Source organism: Aphelocoma coerulescens, chromosome 5 (genome assembly GCF_041296385.1).
Source record: "Aphelocoma coerulescens isolate FSJ_1873_10779 chromosome 5, UR_Acoe_1.0, whole genome shotgun sequence".
NCBI classification, from domain to species: domain Eukaryota; kingdom Metazoa; phylum Chordata; class Aves; order Passeriformes; family Corvidae; genus Aphelocoma; species Aphelocoma coerulescens.
This window is the reverse complement of record NC_091019.1, coordinates 8,560,708-8,581,644: the sequence shown is the minus strand read 5'-3', so window position 1 is coordinate 8,581,644 and position 20,937 is coordinate 8,560,708. Positions and strand designations below refer to the sequence as shown.

Below are 20,937 nucleotides of genomic sequence, written 5' to 3'. Positions count from 1 at the left end.
TTAGAAAAATTTCCTTCTGTAATTGAAACACTGAAATTCCATCTATGTTACATATATGATACATATATATCTGCCAACATATTTTGGTATAATGCCATGCTGAAACAGTTCTAGGATTGTGGGTGAATCTCAGAAGTATTTTTAGTTTTCAGAAATGGACAGAAATAATAATTCTGTTGATTTTGTTTAGATTCCTGGATTGAGCAAAACAAAACTAAAAAGTATGAATTTAATTCTTCATGTGTTATTAATATATTAACATACAGTATATTTCAGTGACCATAACTAAAAGCAAAAATTTTGCAAGACTGTGCAAGAGCAAATGGGTATACTGCATTAAAATACTGCAGGGAAGGTTATCTGTCTTCTTTAACTATTACTAGAACCAGTCAGAAACCCCTGATGAAACAGATAAAGGCTAAGAGAAATAATTTGCTTTTTAGAATTACAGAATATCTCAAGTAGGAAGGGACTCAACAAAGATCATCAAGTTCAAACTCTCTTCTCCTCCCAGGGCTACTTAAAACTACCAAACGATGACCTAAAACTTTTTGGGAGGAAGATACTCTAGTTCACTGACTAATCACTAATTGTGGGAGAATTGTATCATTTGAGGTTCCTTTGTCCATTGAATGGTTACCTCAGGAAAACAATATATACCATCCAGGTAAGGAATGTTTCATTAAAAAAAGCAAGTTCAACACCTCAAACACAAGTGTTTTTGACAGAATAGAAATGTTGACCAATTTGCCATTTCTCACAGTTCTGTTATGGAGGCAGAGGTGGAAAAATTTATTACCAAACATATGTATTTCATTGTACAGCAAAACTCCCAAAAAGGTGAAATTGCAAAATTTAGTATTTTATCTACTTTTGGTTTACTGAAATGAATTGGATAAAAAGAAGCTAAAGCAACAGTCCAGGAATAAAGACACTTTGGGGAAATAATAAAGAGAGTATATTTACATGTAATTTAATTATTTTAAAAATAAACATGACCTAGAATGCCTTCCAAATAAAGTAGGATTGCAAAAGTCAGCCTTTTTTTTTTTTTTTCTGAGATCACATGGATCTATGAAGTAACTAAAATTATGAAGAATTCAAACCATTGGTAAAACACAATTTTGTGAATTCATGTATCAAAAGTAAGAAAAAATTATTTTTTATTGGAATTTAGATTATATATGTATACACACATACATAAACACATATTTAAAATATTGAGAAGTATTTTTTGAACTAGATAAGCTCAAGTAGTACTATAATAATATTCTTAAATATATGGAAGATGACTGTTACAGAAAACATTTTTTTATGGAAAGGCCTTTGAAGGCTTAATGGAATGATGTGAAAACTCTTTATAGAACTGGGTATGTGGAGCAAGATTTGAACAATGGATGCTTCATGATGACTGTTTCTGTCTTAGGACCAATGCAAGAGAGCCACATTGCCACAGCATGGAAGATTGAGCACTTGGCAGTTTGAGTGAGAAAGGGGTGCTGTAAGGGCATTTTCCATGAGTCACACAACTTTGGCATCTAGTTACCACCTTAACTCCTGAGGAGGTTTACAGCACACTACATGGTCTTCTATCTCTCTAAGAACATTATTATTCAATTTGAAAAGGCATATTTTCTCCTTTAAAGACTTATGTATTGTTGCAGGAAATTATTAACCAGTCCCATAAATTAAGAACAAATATTTGTTGCAAAAGCATATGATAGAACTTGTTTTGCATTCAAACAAAGAACTCAGTTCAATCCATTATTCTGCCTAAGGAAAGCTACTGGACCTCATTTTACTCAGATTTTGACAATATGTTTTATAATGGAGACATGGAAGACACTAGATTTTTCTGTCATTTCACCTGCCTTTCCGTAAGACTTAAGAAAAACTCTAAAATCGTGGAGGATACTCAAGCTCAGATGGAGAACACCTGAAACTCTGCCAAGAACATCCAAAACAATGTGTGAACTACTAACAGTGTTTTCTAAAGACATATGCTCGATTTGATTTAGACGGCAAGTTTGAAAACAAGTAACAGAGTGCTGTGTAAAAATGAGGAAAGAACAGGACTTATTATTTGTTTCTCCTCTCTCCCTATCACATCACTAAAATATGAGTATGCCTGGCTACAGAGTAGTAAAGGCTACATTTAAGCCTTAAATAAGTGATGGACTGTCAATATTAAGCACTAAATTATAGGTTTCTTAAAATAGTTTCCACAATACCTGAAAGGCATCCTGATGTTCATTCTTTCTGCATATTTGCACAATGTCTCCCATGGACAGTGAATTTTAACAAACATGATATCACTGTTGGTAACAGCAGGCTGTAAAGAGCAGTAACATGCAAATACACATTAATAATTTAAACCTTTATGGCAACCACCCTTCTAGAAGCATTCTTCAGGGTCAAATTCTGATTTTAGGCCTGAATTGGGCATGCAACTCTGAAAACAAGTGCTCTTCTAGACAAAGGAAAATCAATAACTTTTTTCCCTTACGAACTGTAGTATGTGTAGACTTGTGGGACAAAAGGAATCTGCAGGGAAAGATCTTTGGTCATGAACTTAAGTAAAGACTTTATGCAGCACCTTTTTACATGGAATAAATTTTACGTGGAATAATTTTAAATCTCCACAAAATCACCTTAGATAAGCAGATTGAAAACCATTCTGTGTGTGTCCCATTAAAGGAGAAGAGTGGTCAGCTGCTAGAGACATGAGAACAGATGAGAGAAGGCTCCAGGCTGCACTCTGCCAAAATGGTAACTCAAGGGAATGGTTCAGTAATTGAGATACCTGCTGGGAACTTTTAAATGCATATGAATTGAGACCATTTTTTGTTAAATTTACAATGTATACTCTACACAAATGTTTTTCATCACTAATTTATTTGTACATAAAACAAGAGTTCTAGCCTTACTGATTTCTATATTCACCTTCTCTTATGAACACTTCAGTTCCCCACCCTCCTCACAGATGTATTTGCCTGAGATTTTATAAGTAGATATTTTTATATTTGAGTTGAGTCTGATTAAAGCCTCCAAAAACTTGAGTTTGCAAGGTTTGGTAAGTAAAGGTAAAAGAAAGTGGTGTTAAAGGGTTAATAACACTTAAAATGTTCACAATTTTACCTATCAGTTCTATAAAGTCATATCACCATTCCATACTACTACCTCACTTTACTTCCTCAAAAGATGTGGATAAAATAAAGTACTAGTAGAAAACAAAACATTTTAGATCTTATAAAACCATTTGTTTCTGAATATCAATAATTCTGAACTGACAAAAGCTAAGATTTTACTATTTATTTAAATTGGGACAAAACCAGATATTTTTACTACTATACTGTAACAATTCTTAAAAGCCTTAAAAACCAAATTAGTTATTTAGTTATTTATGAAGATTCAACATGCTATATTGTGAGCTATAACTTGCAAGCTCATTGCTTAAACACAGAATATGTATTTCAATTCCATTGAGTTGAAAAATCAGGATGAAAGATACATGAACAATAGGAGCTTACATCAGAATAGACTAAATATATACCTGTTCTATAGGTAATTCATGAGATGGCAAAAATCCAAGGCTGTTTCCCTGGCTCCATTTTCTTTCATTTTTATATTAATACTACTATTACTAGCTGTGGATTAACCAGATTAGTGACAACCTTAACCCCTTGAAAAACAGTGAGACATTTAACATCACGCTGAAAGACATGGAGGTTATACATTAAAGCAACAACATGGGTTACTGAAGCTTCTTGTGTTCTGCAAGCATAAAAAGCTGGAACTTTTCCCTTTGTATTGCACTACACTTCTTTATACAAGCGTGTATCCCCCAAATCATTTTAAACACACACTATCAAGCTATTCTTCTTATTAGTTTAATACAGTTAAGCAGATGAAGGGAACAGCCTGACTGGAACAGCTTGTAATTTTGTCAGGAATCTTTTATCAGTTCAGTAAAGTAAGATAGTGTTATAAAGGGGGAGTTTTATGCCACATAAGCTACAAGACTCACCTCCCGTTCTAACATCAGCCCTTCTGCTCTCAAATTCTTCTCAAATGTGCTTCTTTTTTCTACCTGTGGACTTGACTTCTTGTAGACCAAGATATAGTCAATGCGCTTTTTGCCATCTTTGAAGAAGAGTCCTGATGATGCCATGGCATCACTCTAGCAAAGATAAAACAAAAATACTCTAAATACGGCATCTATAAAGATGAAGAGCCCCATCATGAACTGTTTATAACACAGCACTAAACCGTGGAAATAGCCACATATCAGAAGGATGACTACGTGACAAATTCAGAAGAACAAAAAGTTGATACGCACCAGTTGCTCAGGATTTCAAATTAATTAGACCAAAACAAAATAAAATAGCTCCACAAAACTCATATTCCAGTTATTTCAGCTGTGCAAAAACCTTAAAATTATTGTGTGGTGGGTATTGATATGAACTTCTGTTAATCCCTACTTTCAAGTGGGAATTAAAAAGAAAAAATAAAGGCAAGTCAATTAAAGCAATTTTCTCAGCTTTGTACCTGTGCAAATTTTATAGAACAAACATACTTGTTTTTCCCCAAGACAGAAATAAATCTAAAAATTTTAAAAAGAAATGCTTTTGCTCGGAATGTTTGCATGGATAATCTAGTTGAAGTGTTTTTCCAATGCTATGTTAGCAATGCTTAAATCTTGATTAGCTCCTTCCCACCATGCTTGCAAACACCAGGAATTATCTGACCTTGATATGGAAAACCCTGCTTTACATGCTGCTACTAATGCAAGCTATTTTTGCATTCTCTGCTTTGCATGATTCAGAACAGAGATCCAACCAACTGGTGATGGACTATAGAATCATAGAATTGTTAAATTAGGATGGACCTCCAAGATCATTGAGTCCAACCAAACACCACCTTGACAACTAAACTAAGTGCCACATCCAGTCATGTCTTGAGCACTTATACAGATGGTGACTCTACCACCTCCCGGGACAGCCTGTTCCAATGCTTAACCATCCTTTCAGTGAAAAAATTCTTCCTGATGTCCAATCTGAGTGTCCCCTGATGCAATTTGAGGTCATTTCCTCTTGTCCTGTAGAAGAGGCTGATCCCCATCTTGCTATAATCTCATTTCAGGTAGCTTTAGAGAGAAGTAAGAACTCTGAGGCTCCTCTTCTGACTAAACAGCTCCAGTACCCCCAGCCACTCCTCATAAGACCTAATCTCTCTAGACCCAACACCAGCTCCATTGCCCTTCTCTGGACAGACTCCAGCACCTCAATGTCTCTCTTGAAATGAGGGGACCACAACTGGACACAATACTCAATGTGTGCCCTCACCAGTGCAGAGTACAGAGGGACAAACACAGCCCTGCTGTATTTCTGATATAGGCCAGAATGCCATCGGCCTTCTTGGCCATTTGGGCACACTGCTGGCTCATGTTCAGCCAGCTGTTGACCAGCACCCCCAGGTTCTGAAGACTTTGACATCTGAAAAGGTAAACTGAGAAATTATCATCATCTTCTGGATAATGCAGCACTCATTTAAACACAAACCATCCAGAAAACTATGCGTTCCAAGTAGTATACATTACACCCATCATCTTTGGGACCAAATGTTTATCAATGCTGCATTTTCTAAACAGGATGCTGGTCTTAGAAATTAATCCTATTTGGATTATTTGGATATGAATTTTACAATACTCAGAGTTATACCCAATAGGGACACTATTCATAAGTAGAACCATGTATCAAATGCATGATACCAGCATTATAAATACTGGATACCAGCTCACTTGTTTCTATGTGAAACGTTTTTCTTATGCCCACATCTCTCACTGCTTTTTTCTACACATTTAGTGCTTCTGAGAATTCCTCAGTCTGCAAAACCTAAAGCATTCTAAGAAGATTCTTCCTCCTTCTCTGCTTTTTTAACTCCCAAAATAAAAAAACAAGGAACAGTCTGTCTCAGACCATCTACCATTACAAAGGAGTTCATCACCTTACACTTGGGAACATTATTTAAGTACATTAAGCTTCAATTTAGAATCACAGACCTTTAAGATCATTGAGTCCAACCGTTAACCCAGCACTGTCAAACCCACCACTACACCATGTCCCCAAGGGTCACATTACACATCCTTTAAATACCTCCAGGGATGGTGATTCCAGCACTTTGCTGTGCAGCCTGTTCCAATGCCTGACAACCCTTTTAGTGAAGAAATTTTCTCTAACAGCCAATCTAAACACACCCTGGTATAGCTCGAGGATGTTTTACCTTGTTCTGTCACTTGTTACTTGGAAGAGGCTGACCTCCATGTGGCTACAACCTCCTTTCAGGTAGTTGTAGAGAGCAGTAACATTCCTCTTGAGCTTCCTTTTCTCCAAACTAGTAACTCCAGCTTCCTCAGCTGCTCCATATAAGACTTGTGCCCTGGATCCCTCTTAGAACACACTCCAGCACCTCAATATCTTTCTTCATATTCAGATAAACAATATCTGAAATCCAAATTAAGGTAGTCAAGAGTGTCAACCAAGATAGTGCACAGAATATAGGGTCTGTCATCCCTTCTAAGAATTTTGAATGGGAATGGTAGTAAAAACGTTATTTTTTTATTATTTTTATAATGTTATAGATTTAATGATCTAAAGCTGTAAATGTAGAGGTTTGAAGGTGAGGTAGTAAACTGAAGGTTCAAAAGCTTGAATATGCAAGTTTTTAAAACCCATACTTTTTCAGGTTCAAGACACAAGCAATTAATCTGCTCTTCAACAATGAAGGATTCCTGCACAAGTATTTTACAAAACTAGACCAGGGCTGCTTTTATGGTTCATGAAGCAGGCACAATCAGATACAAAAAGCCTGGCCAAAATTCCCCCAGAGGGGAGATCTGGAACTTCTCTAACACATCTTCTGCTCATGCAATTTCTGCACAGACATGCTGCAAATTACATCCATCTTTTTGGAATACACTTCTACTGCCTTTCTTCGGATTATTATTTCTAGCCTTTCTTTCCTCATTTCTGAAGCATTTGATTTTCTTCAGTCTTAGAAAAACGTTTTATTTCTCAGATTAATGACAGTATCCAAATATAACCTCAACTTCATCAAACAGAATATACCAAACAGAATATACCAAACAGAATTATTTGGGGTCAATGTTAAAGACATAATGAGCAGTGAAGATAGCAGAAAAAAATCTTCTATCCCTATTTATCCCAGACCACTTTCAGAGAACAACCCCCACAGGCTGAGAAGTGCAATAGTAAAGTCACCACATTCATGCAGTGAACCTGGCCTATACTATTCTGAATTCATGACTGATTAACTTTAATGCTACTGGCACCATTAACTAAACTTTTGTGCAATTCACAAGCAATGTTGACCACCTATATTAGCAGTAATATGGTAATTACTTAAGTAATTGAGTACCAGTAAAATAATTTATATGGTGATTTAGTTGGCTTTTTTCAGTTGATCTGAAGGAGCTCCATAACATGGTAAGGAGAACATGGAGCAATAATTTCAATTAAACATATAAGTCAGGTATATTATCTATACCTAGCACAAGGAATCAACTGTTGCTACAGTGGGCATTCAAGCACACATCATTTATTATTTATCTGCTGGTTTGGACCAATACATCTTTGATTCATTCTTTCACCTTTTTCAACAGAGAAAAGGATCAGAAAAGGAGAAAAGCATCAGAAGAAATATTTTGTGCAAAGACCGTACTCTCCTTTATTCTGTTTAAGATTTTCTGTTTCACCTGAAAAAGGTGTATAAAAGGACTAATGCACATTCTCTTATCCTCTTCATCCTCTCCACCATCTTACTCCTCCAGATTTTCTGAAACAGTATCCATCTGTTAGCTTTCTTACATTTACACATATATGAAAACTTGTTTGTTTTGAAAAACTCCTTTTAGAGTATTGCAATATAGTTCAGATGGTAAACTCAGCAATTTAACTTAACCTTGTTCTTTCAAAGTCTTTAAATAGAAGAACTTCAACTATGAGGCTGTGAAGTACCACTTCACTCAAGCTTGTTCATTATGCAAAATCATAATACACTGGGTTGCATTTGAGTAAACTGTTACCTGAGGCTTTGACACTATAGATCTACTGCAGTTTCTTGTTTTTATTATGTGTCAACAGTTTTGGTTGCTTCATAGCTTGTGATTAGTAAAACAAATCACATGACACAAATCACATGACACACTGCTTTGAAGCCTGAAAGTGTAACATTCAAAATACTACCACTATCATTGAACTGAAATTTACACAAGGCAACACACATTGATCAATTTATCCTAGAAAAAGGAGTTTTGGCTCAAACAAAAAAAAAAAGGTGGAAGTACAATGCAAATATTTAGCAAAGCTATAAAAATAAAAAGTTTACATTTCTATTCAAATGTATAAAAAGAACTTCCTTGTATTTAGCCGACACAGAGGGATTTTTCAATAAACTATTTTTCAGATTCTAATTAATGAGCAATGCCCTTTTCACAAAGTGGGAACATCTGGTTTACGGGATCTTTCTCTCCCCAATTAATTTAAGTAGCATGGTTCACAGTAATTGTAACTATTTCAACTTCATTTATTTCTCACTGCTGTTCTGATCTGCAAATTAAACTTTTATCATTTTTTCACACCATACATAGAAACAAATATTTCTAAAGAGTGAGTTGGAACCATTCTCAAAACAGGAGCAAATTCTAGATTCATGTAAATTACATGGCATTCACTGTATCCTAATATAGTAGTATGTTGTCTTTGTTTTCCACCTTACACTGGTAAAAAGTTTGAGATAGTGAATAATATACACTACCTAGGTGAATTTAGAGGTTAATGAGAACCACACATAAGTACAATACATGTTGTAACCATTTATTTCACCTTCATTCCACCACGGACAACTCTCCTCAAAACTAACATAACAGCAACGTTTAAAGGCTGACAAAATCTCTATAGATGTTTACATTTTAATGAACTTGGAGAAAATTCCCATTCACTTGTTCAAGTATTTGCAGCTTAAGCTGTGCAACAGCTAAATATCAAGTACACGAAAGGTTCTCTCTAATTTGTTTATACATCAAAGGTACTGCCTAGGAGAAAGCATGTATAGGAAACCAGATACTTCCCTGTACTGCCTGCCCCATGTTCAGCCAATGTCAGCTCAGGTTTCTATGTATTCAGTAACTTTCTATAACATTGTCCAGCAGCCCCCAAATCCACATAATCTTTTAAAACCCAGAAGACCATTTATAAGGATTTTGACAGCTCATTTCCGGGAAAACTGCTTGCTCTCCTTTTTTTTAATTTGGGACACATTGGCTTTATTGGATGCTTCACGGCTGTAATCCTACAAAGAAATATGTATAGTTTCGTAAACTGTGTAGAAACTTATCATTAATATAATTGATGAAACTTTTTGACTCTAATATCCCCTTAAATTTACTGTACCATAAATGTATATTATATAAATGAAAAATCACTATGTTTAAAGCAATCACTCTTCTTCTTTCCCCAAACATGTACAGTCCTCCTCTTAAAACAGACTTTCTTACTAAACTTGTCAATTAGCTAGTCAGACATGACTATTAACATAAAATATCAATGTAGATGAAATATTATTATGTAAAAATATACTAATATGCCACTGTGCATATGTTATATTTGGCAATAGGATACTATCATATTTTACTATATTAATAATATAAAATATTGACTATTTTGTAGACTGAAGTCAGATTTTAATATTCAGCCACACTAAACAGCATTCAAGTCAAAGCAAAAAGATAAACTCCTATAACATTCACCTTCACACAAAGAGACACTTTATGTGCATTTCCACTTTGTCCTTTTAAGCTTGCAATGTTAATCCCTACTTTTCTGACCACTGACCAATTTTTGGAAACAGTCTTTAGCAGTTTGTGTTGCATTAATTATCCTAGGGGATGAGTTAAACAGCCATTTGATGAATCTTAAATTTTGTTGGCATTGTTTTGTACAGTGAAAACTATAGACAACTAAGATTCCAACCTGTGATTCTTTATTTCAACCTATTTGATTGATCAACTTGATGTCTGCTTAAATGCATGTCATTATTGACTGTGGCTGAAATAGTGACAAGGGTGTTTTTATTCCAGAAAAATAATAAAAGTACTTCAGTATGCATTTAGCCTAGGAAATATTGCATTATTAGATTATACATGTGTTTATTTTAATAAATGAATTTATTCTAACTTTCTATCAATATCCAGTAAATCAAGTCTGACATGAAAGAAATGGTATAACTTGTTTGTCTCATGTATAAAATTTTCATTACCATTTTTTCACATATAAATGTTAAGTGAAAAGCTGGGAACAAGACTAATCATTATATTTTATTATTTGCTTAACTCCTGAAATCCTCCAGAGATGGCAATAAAAATGAGCATGATTTCTACATATTTTACATACATGTACACATAAACACAGAGGCTGCCAACTGTATTTTCACAACACCTCTTAGTAGATGTACTTTGTTAGTTGCTTTAGAGTATATCTAAAAAATAATTTCATCTACTACCCTCATACTCTGTAATTATAAATAAAACATCAATAAAAGCACAATATGAGTGCTAGTCTAGCAGGAGGCACAGAGCCCATGGGACTCAGCCCAGAGCAGGTTGTTCTGGCTGAACATATCCAGAACAGGGAGAAACAACTTTTACACTGGGGCGTAGCTCAGGCAGTGAAGAGTCTATTTCAGCTTCTGACTTCAAGGAATGTTGTTCACTTAGCAAAAAGAATATAACAACGTTTCACATTTATATGAACACATAGAAAATATCAATTGTCAGTCATAACCAGCAACAGGAGCATTCATTTAAATAAGTGACAACGGACAGTACTCAAGAATTAAGTTCCCACAGCAGAACATATTTATTTAGTCTCTACAGTGTAGAGAATGAAGTTTAGCTTTCCTCTGTGTGGGTGGTATCATTTGGATTACATTTGTAAAATTATATAAAGGAAAGTAAATATAGCAACAGACTGCTGCCTGGGATCTTAAAGGTAGATGCCTACACACAGCTGGGCCTCAGGAGTCTTCTTTTATAATTGCACCCTAAATTTGCTGAATTTCTCTCCCCAAATTTTTTTTATGTCATGGTGATGAAGTTTGGAACAGAATGAATTTCCTTCCTAAGACAGTTCATGAATTCTGATGCTAAATGTGCTAGAGAAAAATAATTTTACTAAACCCTTACCAATAATGAAGCAACATACTAAAGAGAGATTTACTTAAGTGTCTTGGGTTTTTTGGGGAGGGGAGGGGAGGGGAGGGGAGGGGAGGGGAGGGGAGGGGAGGGGAGGGGAGGGGAGGGGAGGGGAGAATCCACCCGTAGAAAAAGTGGTGCAACCACTGCAAATGCAAGTACTGAATCCAAGCACTGAGTCTCAACTCCACCACTCCATAATATAGCACCACCCTGCCAGTAGCATTTTTTTGGACACAAATACACAGGGAAAAGTTGTAGAACCAGAAAACAGTAGAGGAAGAATCAAAGACAAATAAGCAGACTTTGAAATGTATTTGCTTTCTCATGGAAACACTGGCATACTGCTGACACTTAGAAATTTGTAAACACCACCATACACTGATGTTATATATCAGCATGGTGTCTTAGAGCCCAAAAAGGATGGTATGAATTGTCATATATGTATATATGTGTGTGTGTTTGTGTGTGTGTATATGTATATATATATATGTATACGTATACTCTCAACACACAGATATGTATACATGCACATACAGTATCACTCTGTATACTTGCAAGGAAAATCAGCTTGGAAGAGAGGAGTAAGAAGAGCAGAAAGACACTTAAAATGCAAAAACACACTGGTTACCAGAGGTGTGTCAAGGAAAAGCAGTTTTCTGTACCTCTTTGTGTCTTGGCTTTTAAGAGATCTTTCAGATATAATAACAGATTCATTCAGGGATATTAAATCATGTATAAGCAGAAGTAGCCATGGAAACAATTTGAAAAACTGAATTTTGACAGAGGTAAAGTCTGATCTGTTAAATTCTTCAGCATGGCAACTACCTGAAAAATCCACATTAATAGCTTTCCTGTTCTGAGTGGAATGGTTTTGTCTAATAAAAGAAAACTTACTTTCAATATAATTTATTGTTCTTCATAAGATCCTATTAGATTGAAAGATTACTGGCTGATTCATGAAAACCACCTCATTTATTTAGATCACTAATTCTCCCTAATACTGTTACCATGAACTTGGCATTAATATCTTCAGTAATATTCACGCCAAAGGATGCCACCATTTAAGTGGTTACTGTCCCCATTCAGAGCTTATGATTCAGCTCATACCTTAAGTATTTTCTGGAAATAAATACATCTCTGATGCTAACTACAGTGGGTTTTTTCCCATGACAAAAGTGGGATACCTAAATAATGCTTGCTTTGTTTCAGGATGTTTAAAAATCAAAGCTGGGAGCTCAGTAAGTTTACAGATTTCTTAAGTTATATAGAAATAGCTGTGAAGCATTTTGAAGTGCTACTATGCCCATTTTTTACATTTCAAAAACATACTCTGATTAAGAATAATCTAAGGCGTTCTTTATGTGAAATTTTCTAAACACACATCTAAGTTAGATCTCATCTTTTTGTGTTTGCAGGAATGGATAAATCATAAACAGATTTATTAGAATCATCTTTCAATTACTTAATTTCAAAAAAAGATTGATGATTTTAAGTGTATATTGGTTTAGCATTCTTCTTGTGCAAATAACCTAGGAATGAAAATTGGGGACATATTTGCATATGCAAAGACATCCAAACTATCTTGGGCATCAAAGACAACATAACAGGCTGCCATAATTACCCACACTATCGTATTTCTGTGTGACTACACTGCTGTGTAGAACATAGCTTTTTCTGTGGAAACAAAGACTTCCAGAAATATCTGACCTTCCTAATTAAACTGCAGTTTAACTTTTTAGGAGTAAACAAAAGGATTAGCAATTATTTTAGCTTCTTCACAGAGGACATTTTTTCCATTTATATTCTATTCAGACTTAGAGAGTAAGCATGAAAAATGCATTTGTATATATTATGAAAAACACATTTGACTTCAGGAAAGAAGGGGGTTAGGTGATATGCAAAATTTTTAAAGGAAGTCTGTTCAATATTACCATATGAGAGAGCAGCAATGGAGGATGTTTGGAGACAGGAGGAGGCTTTTTAATATTTAACTTCTTCTATTTGCTCTTGAGGTCTAATAGGGAGGTCTTGAGAAGCACACTAACATGACCACAGGAAATTTTTCTTTACATCTTTATTTTTAAAAATTTTCATCTTTATGATAAAGTTATTACTTGCCACTTACCCTGCATTTCCTGAAATATTTTGTGAGCTTTTTTTTGCTTTAAAAAAAAAACCTCACAGGAGATGAGAGCCAAGCACTAAAAGCACAAACATGAAGTTAATTTTTGTTGCACTTTACCACATCCTTCCATTCTGGGATGGTGATTTTATCTGTTATCATTGCTTTTAAGCTTTATTTACTTCTGTGTTATTAGACTGCATTTTTGAACTACCAGAAAAAGGCAGTAAATTAGGCTATTGTGTAGGCAGTATTTCTTCATAGTTCCTGAATCCACAGTGATAATAATATGAACCTTGTTCTAAAAATCCTTTCTTTACCTTGCCAGATAGGAAAATGCACTACCTAGACAAAAAATTTGTTAGATCAAAGAGAGTAACAGTGAGGTAGTGAATGGAAGGAAATCGAAGTGTAATTTCTCAAATACCTCTATCGTGCTACTATACATGTAATAGCAATAGGTAAAGAAAATAATTGGCTGCTACTGATTTTGCCACTTCTCTGGACAAATGTTGCCTTCCACTCAAGTGATAAAGTCTGTTTAAGCCTGCTTCCCTTTCCTAAAGAAACTAGAACATTTCAAGTATCAACTTGCCACTCAGGGACCTCCTCATTTTCTACATTTCCCTTGAAAAGCAGATACTACTCATTTTTGCTCAATAGACACTTGTTGGCCTCATTCTTCTTTGTGAGACCCCTTGGCAGAATCACATACATGAAGTGATACTTTCTATGCAATCTCAAGAGCAGTTGGTGATGAAACATTGGCAGAGATGGATAACAATGACAGCTTTTTCATGGGTCTGAGCAACTCACATTTTTTCAATACGAAATCTGTGGATTCTGAAATGATAACAACCTACACTATACGAAATTACCAATTATAAATCATAATCATGGAAACAAGAAAAGTAGATTAATATATAGGCATCTGGTCGCTAGAAGAAAAGTATCTGATTTTCCAAAGATTTTAAATGTAGCAACAAGAATCAGATTTATGGGGGTATCATGTATGTAATCTGAAAAACTAAACAATTCCTGAAAAAAAATGTGTATTGGCTTTCATCACGTCAGCAAGACATGTTCACTACTGCTGAAACATTCAAGCAGCTTATCACTGAGAAAGATAACGGCACCAAGAAGTAATTGCAAACAAATTTTTTAGCAATTTTTCCCTGAGTCTGTCAGGTATACAACAACCCTTCCAAAACAAACCAAAATTAGAAACATTAAAAAGAAGAGAAGAAGAATATGCTTTTATCCTTGTACTCTTGGCTAATGCAGTGTTTCTCATTTTCATTACCTGGTCAGACTGAGGAGACTTTTTATTGTGACAGATCAGTTTACACTTCAAATATGTGAGTGTACTTACCAGCTATAAAGCTGTACTGAATTCAATGCTAAAATCACAAAGTGCCACAGGTACAGTCCATGAGAGAACTCTATAATGGTCTCCTGAAGAGCATACCATATGTGCTGTGCGTACAGCACAGAAGCTTACAATAATTCAAGCATAACTAGGTTTGTAATACAGGATTACTGATGCCTATAGGCATATACCAAAAATCACAGAATCACTGGTAAAAATACCCTATCTGCAGAATTCATTATTTCAAGTGTGTGACAAAGAAAATTATTCAGAACTTCTTGAGGTTAAGTCATTTTTCATACTTTGCAACCAATTATGCTTAATGGAAAGGAGAAAAGGAGAATTAAGGGTCTCCTAGTTGAAAGTATGACTAAAAAAAGATACATGTTTTGAACAGAAAATCCATCATAAATCTCTGACATTACAGTAGATGTACTGCTGGAGAAAATGCATTGTGATGAATAGTGTGATTAAGTAATTATTAAGCAAGACGGCATGCCAGATTTATCTGGTGAGATGCGATGGCTTTTCCAGTGCCTTAGCTGAGATTCCTGAAAATACTCCTACACTTGCCTACACAGAAGTGAATTTTATCTTTCATTCAATGTGTCTAGATATCATTTTGGTACTGCTTAGAAGAAGGATCTTATACTCTAGCTAGATCACTCTCAACTGACAATTTGCTACATGAAGCTAGTTCTTCTAAACTCTCAGAATTTCTTGAGGCCTTCCAAATAATATGAATTCACTCCATGCCCAGAATCCTATATCCTAAATTCTGTGCAAATAAATTTATTAGAAGAAGGCTACTGCCTCTTAGATGCATCAATAAAAAACATGAGAATCCTTGAATTTGTATAATTTTGCTTGCTTTTGGTACAGAGAATTCCATTCACTGATTCTGTTGGTCAAACTATAATATTGTTACTAACACTCTCCATATGAAGAGACAGTTGGGAAGTCAAGCAGAAAGTTCTGCAGAGTTTGTAGGCCATGTGGACATTTTAACCTTAGTGGGCCACAAGCCCTGGGAACAGCAAAAAAGAACTCGAAGAAAGTAAAAGGAACATTATGTATTACACTGTGTCTTGTTTAAAGGTAATCATGCAAGACGGTGGTTAATCAATGTTGCTAGGAAACATGGATGTTGTGGTTTTCACTAAGGTAGTCGAAAGAGTACATAAGCCATGCTGTAGAAACAATAAACGGCTTTTGCTTGCATCAAGCTACATCCCGTCTCTCAATCGCCGACACCTCCAAAATCATCAGGATAAATAAAATCCTCTTACACTGTCTTCTTAGTGTTAGCAAGTAACGCATTATTTTATTCTTGGCCAGCAGGTGTGTGTGTGGCCAACAAAATTCCAGCCTCCTAAGAGACAATGATACAAACTTTTTAACCTATTTATACATTTCTAGCAAACAAAGAAATTAATGTTCATTAGTTCTAAATTACATTAGTTCTAAATTAGTTCTAAATTCTTTTTCATTAACTAATATTCTACCCTTAATTGTTTTTTTTTTCTCTCTGCACATCCTAATTAGTCCATATTTTTAATCTTTTTAGTATCTTTTTCCTCCAGTAGGGACTTTCCAGCACACATACTTAGTCTCTTCTTTATCTTCTGGTTTCTGCAAAACGACCTTGTGATCGATAAATTCTGCACTCCTTGTATCTAATTTCAGCAATGCATCTCTCTTCTCCCAGGCTTTGTTCATTGAAGCACATCAAGTTTAGTTTAACAAAACTCGAAAGTTTCAGTCATTTTACCAAGCTGTGGTTCCACAATAGCAGCTTATGACAACTTTGCTAAATGCTAACTAAAAGTGATTTAAGACTTAACACACTGCTTACAATTTATTAAAACGATTAATTAAAAGTTAATTAAAACCATTAACTAAAATTATTTTAGAAATTTTATCATTTCCAACAATTTGGGAGCCACCAAAATTTCTTACCATGAGATGCCCATTTATTTAGGCTGCAACATATGTAGTGCTTTAAAAATTGCATTTTAAAAATATTTAAGCACATTCTGACAGTCGATACAATTTAATAGAATTCTGTGTCCATTACCTTTAAAGACGATTTAGTTCGAGGTTCTGTTTTCTGCCTGGTGAGCTTATTTTGAATAAGCAATGACTGATCTGTACGAGCATCATAATTCCCATGTTCTGAATCATCTGTATATGTATCTTTATCCTTTCCTACATCTGAAGGAAAACCAGAAGAAAACAATGGGCTCATTTTAGATTATAGTAGACAGAAATGAACAGCATTATCACAGCCACAGGTGAGTATTCATTTTATGTATACACTTTTTAATAACATATTTCTTTTCCTGTAAAAGCTTTATACTTGAAATGTTACCATGTTTATCTTAAACTAGACGTGACTGCTATTTTTAGTAGAAGGCCTATAGAAATGGTTTTTTATTAGCATTCAAATAAAAAAGTCCATAACCTCCTTTACAGTAGTTGAAAAAACACACAAAGTGATATGAATATTCAACTTCTTGACTCAGAATTGCTGAGGCTCAAGATGTTTCACCAAATTGGCAGGCACACCCTGGAGACCAGAGTAACATCTCATGCTTTAAATTTAAACAAGCAGTTGAAATGCCCGATTCCTCTACACACATGCAGATACAGCATTAGAAAATCTGCACATTAAGATATTGCAGTAAGATATTGCTTCAGAACACATATTAAGAGGTGTACCTGATGGTGGTAGAAGGTAGAAGGACATCATGAAGGAAGTGTTCTCCTTGTCATTTGATTTAGTTTCAACTGCTCAGCTAACGTTTTTATGAAAACTTAGTTGAGTACTCTAAGAGAGCTGCGGGAAACTGAGGACCTCCCTCAGAGCTTACCCATATTGTCCATCAGAGAATCATGACAATACTTGCCCTATACACCCAGCAGGAGTAAAATGAAGGGCAATGTCTGTACAGTGTTGGACTGTAAAGTTTTAATGAATGTTAGAAAATGGCTAGTCTTGAAAAAATATGTTAAAGATTAAGAAGATGGAATAATCATTGCCACACAATATTATCTAGGACAAACTGGAAAAAGAAACATATTCAGACAAAATATTTACCCACAAATCCTGAGTAAATTTCCCCATCTCAGCTTTCACATCATCAGGGGAGAAGTCAGGTGGACTAGGAACAGTGTTTAGCCCAGTAATTCGAAACCCTAAACTGAAGCCAAGAAACAAGTCGTGGTTGCTGTGGGAACCACAATCTTGAATTTCATGGATTTTAAATTCATAAAAGTTCATCTGCAACATTTAAGTATTTTTCATTAAGTTGTTCAGTTAAAATTCGCCAAACTAAGTACTACAGAAATTTTTAAAAAATAACAATTATCTCACATACCCTAAGCATTTCACATTTCTGAGATGGAATATTGAAAACCAGAACATTTACTGAGCACTATTTTTTCTTCAATTTAGTTAATACATAATGATTATACAAAATATTCCCTTGATAATTTCTAATATTGATATTAACGGTGGTAAATCTCTGATGGGATTTCTTAATATACAAAATATCTCGTTTTAATTGTCAAAGTGACTAACTCAGGGATTTTATTTATTTTAAACAATGTTTTGACTTAATATACAACTTACTCTCTGCTCAACAAAAATTAATGTAGTTAAAAGAAGGTTTCAGGTGGTAGGTATACAAAGTAGGAAACAGTACTTAGCAATTCTGCAGATTTGACTTATGTCCAGGTTTGATGATCTCTTAGTTTTACTAAAGATCAGGAGCCAGTAAAATGAAGAGACAGGCCTATGAAACTTAAACGAGGTCATTTAAGCTGAAAGAAAGACTACACTTACATTAAGAAGTCTATTTTTATGAGGAGAGTTTTAGAGGATTAGACATTATGAGTACCACTAGTATTAAAAAAAAAAAAAGCTTTTGAAAACTTTTACAACATTTTTCTTTAAATAATTTGATGTTATTAATAAGTTTTCCCTCTGTGCTCAATACACTTTACCTGCTAAACATTATTATGCTTTCATGGACACGTATTTTAAATTGCAGCATCTCTCTTCTGTAAAAAAATTATCTTTCACCTAGAGATACCTTCTATCTTGCCTGAAATGTAGTCAAAATTTGTCCTAGCAAAACAAAAACGCAATACAACCCTTAAAATCAAAGAAATTTATAATTAGAAGGAAACCTTAAATAAAATTTAAAGATACTTGCTATTGTATCTTTCAGCAGTTGATTACCTATTTTATGCACATAAAGCACTCTCTCACTATGTAATTATATTAATACAGTAAAAAGGGGAAGAATATTTAGCATTTAAACATTCCACTTGAATAATCATTTGTTACACCTGTCTGAAAAAATGTAAAACTGAGACACATACCACACAATTCGTATTTCAAAAGTATATCCAAAAGTGTGCATTGTTCTTACCGTTCATGTAGTTTTGGACACTAATGTCAACAAAACCCCTAAAATGTTTGTAGATTGTTGGGGTTTTAGCAGCTCTCCTAGGTTTTTTTTCTGTTAAAGGAATTTTCCCCATACGTGTTGCTAGGGGGACAAATTGCTGGGTACTTAAAAAAACAAAAGAGGTGCCTATGGGGATGGGGTGCATCTGGCTACTCTTTTGTTTCATCTGGGTGTGTGGGCAGTTGGTCCCAGAGTTTAGACAGAGAGAGAGGCTGCTTCGTCAGCTGCTTTTCCTTCTGCCAGAGGAAAAACCCTGGGATCCCCAGCCCGCCTTCCCTGCCCCGCTGTTCCTTCGAGCCTTCACTACATTGTAGCCGTGCTCGCCCTGCCTGCCCAGACCTCCGGGGGGTTCCCCATTTGGATACATCTTGTCTGCCACCCGGGATTTGTGCTCGTCCCTGCCGTTCCAGCCTGCTGTTCCAGCCTGTTGTTGCCAAGGGTCCGGTCAGACACTGGGATCAGCTGCCCAGGGGTTTGTGAAGCTTCTTTGTTCCATCCCTTCCCAGGATCCCAGGCCACCAGTGCCGCGTGCTCCCCGAGCTCGCTCCAGAGCGCCCCCTGCAGCCGTGGGGGAACCATCCCACCTGCCCGGCTCACCGGGATCCACCAGCGCCCCTGCCGGCTGCAAGCAGAACTGCACCCAAGGAGAAAGGGCCTGACAGCCAAGAAGGCTGAGACTGAGTTTGTGATTGTTTGCTGTTACTGCCATAGTTATTGTTGTTTGTTTGACTGGTTACACACATATAGATATATAATAGTAAAAACTGTTATTCCTATTTCCCACGTCTTTGCCTAAAAGCCCCTTGATTTCAAAATTATAATAATTCAGAGGGAAGGGGGGTCGCATCTGCCATTCCAAGGGGGGCTCCTGCCTTCCTTAGCAGACACCTGTCTTTCAAACCAAGACACCCTCCCTTCCTAGACTTAAATTTAGTCCTGAGTTCTTGATCTCCTCTTGCAGGAGCAACACAAGGGGATGGGAAATGGGAGTTGCGGTCTGTTGCAGTGCTTCAGTGCATCGCAGGAGTGACCAAGGAGCCACAGAACCCCAAAACAGTGGAGGTCCGCTGGTGGGCAGGCTCAGAGGTCTAAGACCACCCCCTTTTACCCCTTTTAAGTCCATGTTCTAGACAGTTCTCCTTTCCTTAATACTCCACTGGTTCCTGGTCCCCTTGTTCCACCCCTCACCTTCCCCACTGGTCACTGTCCTGTCACCCCATGTCCTCTCCACATCTTGGCCCCCAGAAGATTGGTCCCTGATGTTCTGGCCACTTCCAGTGCCGCTCTGGATAAAACCCCAGACCCCTCAGTGTTCTGTGTTCTTTGTCCCTGGATTCCTTCGAGTGGGGACACCAATAAACCCCTTGGAACTCCATACAAAGGACCCCTCCCACCTCTTTATCCTCGGTGATGCTGCAGGAGCTGTCCAGCTCTGTGTGTGTGAGTGGCTGCGAGTATCCACCAACTACAGTGTGTCAGAGTGTGTCCAAGTGTGTTTGCACAGCACCCCCCGGAGCTGCTTCAACAAGGACGTGATTGGGACAGACACTATGCTCTTTCCACCCCCCACTCGCATTGCATCACCTGAACAGGGATGCACCTGAACAGGGACCTCTGAGGAGAGTCCCGAAAAGTGTCCCTGACAGCTGGCTGTCAGGAGTTCACATTTGGTGCAGCCGCGCCTCCGAAGACAGAT

At 36.2% G+C, this 20,937-nt stretch overlaps 1 protein-coding gene across 5 annotated transcripts in view; it reads right to left on the bottom strand.

Moving 5' to 3' along the window:
* ANO3 (anoctamin 3) overlaps positions 1-20,937 on the bottom strand; it is a 208,094-nt gene that overhangs the window by 62,773 nt on the left and 124,384 nt on the right. For all 5 annotated transcript variants that reach the window (XM_069016480.1, XM_069016482.1, XM_069016481.1 and 2 more), the window contains exons 4-6: positions 16,841-16,977; positions 4,028-4,180; positions 2,232-2,332 (exon numbers count right to left, since the gene is read on the bottom strand). In XM_069016480.1, coding sequence (XP_068872581.1) covers positions 2,232-2,332; positions 4,028-4,180; positions 16,841-16,977 — 391 coding nt within the window. The remainder of the gene's footprint in view (positions 1-2,231; positions 2,333-4,027; positions 4,181-16,840; positions 16,978-20,937) is intronic.